The sequence below is a fragment of the Sceloporus occidentalis genome, unplaced genomic scaffold, assembly GCF_023333645.1.
Source record: "Sceloporus occidentalis isolate IW3139 unplaced genomic scaffold, rSceOcc1.0.p SCAF_14, whole genome shotgun sequence".
In the NCBI taxonomy this organism is placed as follows: Eukaryota; Metazoa; Chordata; class Lepidosauria; order Squamata; family Phrynosomatidae; genus Sceloporus; species Sceloporus occidentalis.
The window spans coordinates 15442489-15449536 of NW_028316994.1; the positions used below are offsets into that span (position 1 = coordinate 15442489).

At 45.2% G+C, this 7048-nt stretch overlaps 1 protein-coding gene across 1 annotated transcript in view; it reads right to left on the reverse strand.

The window, feature by feature from the left end:
- Positions 1 to 6781, reverse strand: part of LOC149304215 (myosin-7) — a 37862-nt gene extending 31081 nt beyond the window's left edge. The window contains exons 1-5 of the mRNA XM_089481255.1: positions 6759 to 6781; positions 3381 to 3443; positions 2540 to 2765; positions 1656 to 1799; positions 731 to 887 (exon numbers count right to left, since the gene is read on the reverse strand). Of these exons, the coding sequence (XP_089337381.1) occupies positions 731 to 887; positions 1656 to 1799; positions 2540 to 2743 (505 nt within the window). The 5' untranslated portion in view covers positions 2744 to 2765; positions 3381 to 3443; positions 6759 to 6781. The remainder of the gene's footprint in view (positions 1 to 730; positions 888 to 1655; positions 1800 to 2539; positions 2766 to 3380; positions 3444 to 6758) is intronic.
- Positions 6782 to 7048: the final 267 nt, after the last annotated feature.

Below are 7048 nucleotides of genomic sequence, written 5' to 3' on the forward strand. Positions count from 1 at the left end.
TCGATACCTGGGAGCTGGAGCCCAACTAAGCTGCATACGTTTCCCATCTTTTTTAGTGGTATCATTATTTGTTAATTATTTTGACAATGTGAAATCAGTGAATTTCATAGAAATTAATCATGATGTACAAAACTTGAAACCCCATGTCAATATTTTCAGCCTACTGGCCAGAGGCTCAAAACTGCCACTGGGCAGGAAGGGAAGCTAGACTTCTCAGGGGTTGCTCCTGCAGCCACCAAGGAAAGTGGCCTAGCCCTTGGAGTAAAGGAGGGAACGCCAGGCCGCTCCAGGTACCCCCCTCCATTTCTCTCCACCAAATGGTCCCTTCACTGTCTTTTCCAGCCCATCTGCCCACCTTCCTTACTGTCAGGAATTCTGCTGATGCAAACAGGACACCTCCTGGGCCACAGGTTTCTGGTCTCAGGAATTTGTGGGGAGAAACATGACACAAGCCACTTTTTTGGATTTCTCCTCTTCATACAAAACCTGGGGCCTCTTTCTTGACTAGCCAAAAGCCTCCACCTGGCGCCGAGGTGCTTCCATGCCCAGTCTCTAGTTACCCACGAGTGGCTTCCATCTGTGACACAGATCTAGCAAACAATTGGGGATCAGCCCCTCCAAAATTTTTCACTTGGGCCCAAACCTACTCTTAGTGGCTCTGCCCAGGGCAACTTTGTTGCCCCAGTCATCACTGTTTCTGATGAACTCATAGCGCCAGTTCCATCTTTACCTGTCAGCATGTTTTGATAGGCGTTGTCAGAGATGGAGAAGATGTGTGGAGGGGCTTCACTTCGTTTCTTGCCCCGGTAGGCGGCCACAACTTCTGCATTGTAGACCGGTAACCACTTGTAGGGGTTTACCGTCACACAGAAGAGCCCAGAATAGGTCTAGAAGTTAAGAGGAAGAGGAATAGTATGCTAGGAATAAATCATGGAAGCAGAGAATGTTCCCAAATGTATTGCCTATTAGGGTTGGTAGTTCTGGATCATTCCAGGTTAGTTTCCAGGCCAAAACTTGAAACTTAGAGATGGACCTTGTTCACATCATTATGCATTATTCATTAAGTACTAACCACAGTTGTTCACAGGTTGTCATTCAAACACACAACACCCACCCACACAGAACGTACGTCCCTAGTTGGAAATAAAAACCAATCTTAGCTAATTGTTAAAGTTCCCCAGTTAGGGTGAAATGATGGTGTGACAGAGTCCTTCTCCTAAACTGGCCCCACAGTTCCAAAGAATTCCTAGGAAATTCTGCCACTCGCCATCTCCTTGTTCCTCTTTATCCGGTGCAGAAATGTTGTGAGCTGTATTTTTTTTGGCACCAAACCCATGTTTTTGTGCAAACCCCCCACCACCACCACCAAACAACAACCTCCCAAATTGTGAAAAATCATTGAAAATGTGTCAGAACTAATTGTAAATCTTATCCACTGGAGAGAATACTCTTGAAGCAATAATAATAATAATAATAATAATAATAATAATAATTTTACTTATACCCCGTCTCTCCAATTATATAGAGGCGGCAAACAAGAGCAAAATAATCGAATATATGCACCCTTCATATCTCATGCCCTTCCTGTGGATAATATTTTGTGGCTGATGAGATTAATAACCCATGATGGTTAGGGGTGTTGTCCCCAGGCTTACATAGATCATCCAGGCTGCATAGCGCTCCTTCAGATTGTAGAGGACAGCAGGTTCATGGAGGAAGGTGAGCATAGCCATGTCCTCGCTCTTGTCGAACTTGGGCGGGTTCTGCTGCATGATCTGGTCTTCTTTCACCGTCACCGTCTGCCAAGAACCAACAATAAAGTTTCCCAACAGAAAAGGCTTTATTGCCAGGATGGGTCTCATCTACTCATGGCCCTTTTCTCGGCATACTAAGAATGAATCAATGAAGGCCATGGTGGAAATGGGGGGAGAACAAAACTGGATGGAAGGCGATGGAGTCAGAATGTTCTACTGAAAGATGTGAAGTTATCCCAGTTGGTTACCATCTATGATGGCTTGGGAGGCAGGTGAAAAGGCATTTGGAAAGACTTTGAGACTATCATGAGGGCATGATGTGGGCATGAAGGAAGTTGGGAGATGCTTTGAAACACTGGGTGTGTGAATCAGTGCTTTTTGAGGGTAGAATCCAAAAGTGTATTAGGAGCTAGAAGGCTCCTTTGGATTTGCAGGGAAAGGTAGCACCATTCAGTTGTCTGTTATTATGGGCCTTCAAGTTGACGTTGGCTTATAGTAACATTAAACTAGGGTTTTCTTGACAACATTTTTTTCAGCACAGGTTTGCCATTTCCTTCCTCCTAGGCTGGGAGAGTGTGTCTTGCCCAAAGTACCCAGTTAAGTTTCTATGGCGGAGCAGGATTCAAACTCTGCTCTCCCTGAGTCTTAATTCAACATTCAAGCCACAATACCATGTTGGCTCTCCATGTGGTCATATTCCCACCTAACTATATTATGTGGGCAGAGATGAAATTGGGAAATATTGAACTATGCCATGTTCGAGCAGCCTCGCAAAGAGTAAGTACCTTGCCATTTTCTGTTTCTGCGGTGATTTTTCCACCCTCTTTGGAAACGATCTTGGCCTTGATGAACTCTGCCTTGTCATCCGGCACAAAGACGTCCTTCTTCAAGTCGAAAGGCCGGTTTTGTGCTTCAATCCTAGCCTTTTCGGACATGCGCAGGTAAGGGGCAGCAGGGCCGAACTCGGCCATCTCAGCATCGGAAGCCATGGCTGGAGCTGGGGATTTTGACCTGGCGACATTAAGAAGAGATGGTTAGAGATGGTGTTGCTCATTGACAGACTCCAAGGAAGCATCACCCATGTATCTCCATGCAGGACACATTATATATATGCACTTTACAAAATCTCCACCAGGGGGCAGTTGTGCGTTGGTCAACAACTGGCTCCAGAAAAGGAAACAGTGGCATTGTTTCCCCCAAGTGGTCAACAGGAGGACTGCATGTTTGAAGCTGCTACTTCTTATGCAAGTTGCTCTGCCCCCTAGTGGTCTGTGAAGAAATTACACACTGTACACAATTTCTATGCCCCATTTCAGAAAAGGATGCATCTGCGTGACAGATAAAGGTATACCCTGGGTGGATCCACATTGCAGAATTAAAACAGTATGATCCCACTTTAACTGTCATGACTCTATTCTACAGAATCCTGGGATTTGTAGTTTGGTGAGGCACCAAAGTGCTATGATGGAACAGGCTGAATACCTCACCGAAACTACAAATCTCTGGATTCTGTAGGACAGAATCATGACAAAGTGAGGTCAAACTGCTTTAATTCTGCTGTGTGGACACCCCTACTGTCATTCTACATTCTTTATACCATTACAAATGTTCTCCATCATTAATTACCTTCTTCCTTTTAATAGGATTTGGCACGAGATCTACAGTTGGATGATACCTTGGGCCAGGCTCCTGTTAGAAAAAGGCACAGAATCAGAACAAGTTGCACAGATATTCCTCTCCCCCATGCAAACACAATTCCTATTATTTGTTTCCAATACCAAGGCACAGAACGAATAAGGAGCATACTATACTATGGAGATGATGCTTTATCAACTATCAATATGTGTGGTGCTTTACAAAGTACAAGATCTGTGTTCCTTAGGCGTTTGCAATCAAAAAGTTGAATTTAGGGGAGAAAGCAGAGGAAGAGGTACGGTAAACAGGGAAAATACACTCTTATTTCAGTTACACATAAGTAGGCTGAATTCCATCAGAGAAAGGGAACTAGAAGGTTAAGTCAAAGCCATTATGAGACATCAAGCAGGTGTCTGGAGGATGTTATCTATGCTACCTAGAGGGTTCTGGGAGTTGTAGCCCAAACAAGTCCTTTCCCAGGCTCCGCTTATGAACACTGTCAGGTGCCTTTTACCAACTGAATCAGTCCTTTCATCCATCTCTGTGGGGAAGGGAAGAATCATGCAGCCCTCCAAATGTTGCTGGCCTGCAACTCCCAGCACTTCTTGCCATTAGCTATGCTAGGGCTAATGGGAGTTGCAGTACCACAACATCTGCAGGGCCACATGATTCCCATCTCTGACCCAGCTCAAAGCCTTTGGTCTTCAGCCTTAAATCAGGCCTTGCCTTACTGTTGCCTGATCTCAGGGAGGTTGTCAGAGCAGTACTGCCATTTACAATTTCTGATAATAAAAATAGATGTTTGCTGGTGGATCCTGGGTCTGAAAAAGTGAGGAATGGCTGGCTGCTGCAGTTGCTCTGGGTTTCCACCAGACGCCTTTGCCAGTCCTATGCCCAGGTAAGAACCCTATAAGTAACCGTGTCAGAAATGGAACCCAGAACCTTTATGCAGGATGTCCAGATCTTCTGCCCTATTGCTGACCTATCAGACATCAGTATCCACACACACAAGTACAACATACCTTACCTAGAAGTATTCACCACATTTCATGATTGGTGTGGTTTTGCATCGTTGTTGTGTGCCTTCAAGTGATTTCCGACTTATTACAACCATCACAGGGTTTTCTTGGGCATGTTTCTTCAGAGGGGGTTTGCCATTGCCATCCTCTGAGGCTGAGAGAGTGTGACTAGCCCAAGGCCACCCAATGGGTTTCATGACAGAGTGAGGATTCAAACACTGGTCTCCAGGGTTGTAGTCCAACGTTTAAACCACTGTACCCCACTCGTTCTTGTGGTTTTACATACCCAGTTCTAAACCCATTTCTAAAGGGTTGATCAAACAAAAGTGTTCATGCACACACACACACTCCCATGCCAGCAGGGCTCCTTAAAAACATGACTACTTCATTTGTTATTATGAAGCCAGACTTTTCAGTCTCATGCCCCAATGCAGTTTACCCTCCCCAAGCAAAATGGAGTAGAAAACCCTCAGCTTTTCTTATATGCCTGTTGGAATCCAGCAAAAATATGCACAGATTTCAGTATCTGAATTTCCCTTGTCCATGCCTGCCCATAGGAAAGATCCCTTTTAGGGGGAAATTGGTTGGGGGGAATCACATTTGCAAACTGGTAGAGATGTTATTTATTTGTTGGCTGCGTAATAACCTCTCATCTTTCCTTCTTTTAGCTCAAGGAGACATACATAGCTCTCCTCCCCCTGTACTTTACCCTCACAACAACTTTGTGAGGTAGGTGATGCTGAGAGAGACTGGCACAAAGTCACTTAGGGAGTTCCATAGCTCAATGGGGACTAGAATTTGGGGCTCCTAAATCCTAGCCCAGCACTTTAACCGCTACACCAAACCGACTTTCATACTGCCGTGAAAAAGACAAAGAGGACATCAGTGTAAAACTCAAGCACAAGTTTTTGTTGTTTTAAATACTACAAATTCCTGTCCTGGAAATATGTAACTAGTATTTTGAGTCCTTTCTCAGAACGGTTTAAGTTCAATCTAAAACGTTTAGGTTCAACCTACATATTTGAATATTAGGACCTCTGGAATCACAGTGAATTTTGTATGGGGAAATTTTCACGTCAGGATTTGCAAAGGTAGCGTAAATACATTCACTTGGATCTCAATTTCATCTTCCTTAGAGCAGAAGCACTCAGATAGGACTTATGTTAATAATTGCTCGCATATGTTCTGTTCATTGACATGGGTCTAGTCTTAAGCATGACAAGTCTGGAAACCAGTTTAATGCACTAAAAATACATACAGGCGTATACTGCCTAAAAACTCACTCCTCTAGCAGCTGCAGTACCCACCAAAATGTAAGTTAGGCTACGTGATTCTCCGGTTTTAATCATACAGGTGTTTGGGATTTCATCTCCCAAAAATCCCTAAATATTGGCCAAGTAGGCTGAGGCTTTGGGGAGTGGAAGTCCAAATCCCTTGGAGAACCAAAGTTTGAGAACCCCTCGACTAGACTACTGCATCCTTTTTTAAAAGGTATGCATGTGGAATATGAAGAGCTCCTATACAGGGTTGAGATTTATTTGCAAAAACCCCCACAATTATCCAATAATAAATAATAAAGTAATACCCAGCTCACCCCTTAGATGCAAGAAAGAACCACAAGCGCACACGCACAACCCACCTCCCCATTTTTCACAATGAGGTTGGTGTTCCCAGCCACACAGATTTACATGTTTTAAAGATCGTTACAAACATGTCACTGTTTCACCATCTGGATCACTTGTGAACATTTGCACTGTCCACTCGCTCTGCAAATCCTCTGCCTGGTGTGGCACATGATGCGCCGGCCACAGGCACATTCAAGGCTTTCTGGAGCCTGCTCCTGAGTCACATCCTTCCAGATTTAAATACAGCCGGAGCTCTCGCACCTTGAAGTGCACTCATCCACCTAGCAACAGACACAAAGCTCCTTTACACCTAGTGCAACCCACACACTTTTCTGCATGAAACCTGATCATTGCCCTCATATTAACCCAAGCAGGATCTTGCATTTTGCAGTAGCTGGCAAACAGGAGACCTGCAAATGTCCTCAGATTGATCCTGACTCATGGTGACCCTGTGGGTGAGACATCTCCAAGCCCCACTATCTTCCACTGCTCTGTTCAGGTCTTGCAAACCCATCCCCATGACCTCCTAAATAAAGTCCATCCGTCTAGTATGCAGTCTTCCTCTCTTTCTACATCACATTTCCTAGCATTATGGTCTTTGCAGCACCACCCTCCACACTGCTTCCCTCATTGCCATCCTTTCCCTTCGGCATCACTTCCCAAAGGTGCTAGTCCCTAGGTTCCGGGAAAGCAAGCAAGTGTGGAGCTTTCGCACTGAGCCTTACCTGAGACCAGCACAGATGGGAGGGGGGTTTCTAAGCAAGGTGCTTGGCCAGACCTCTGGTTATAAACCCCCAATGCCCCCTGCCCCCTCCCCCTGGGCATCCTCATATGGACACACAGGCCCCTTCCTCCCCTCCCTGGCCATGCTTCGTGCTTGCCCCGGGAACAATTGGAACCAGGCGTCATTGTTGTGGCATGAAGAAGAAGAACAGGTTCAGGGAGAGGCGGGTGGGGAAGGGGGATATCAAAATATCTTGGAACAACAGGGTTGAGATTCCAGGGGGGTGGGAGG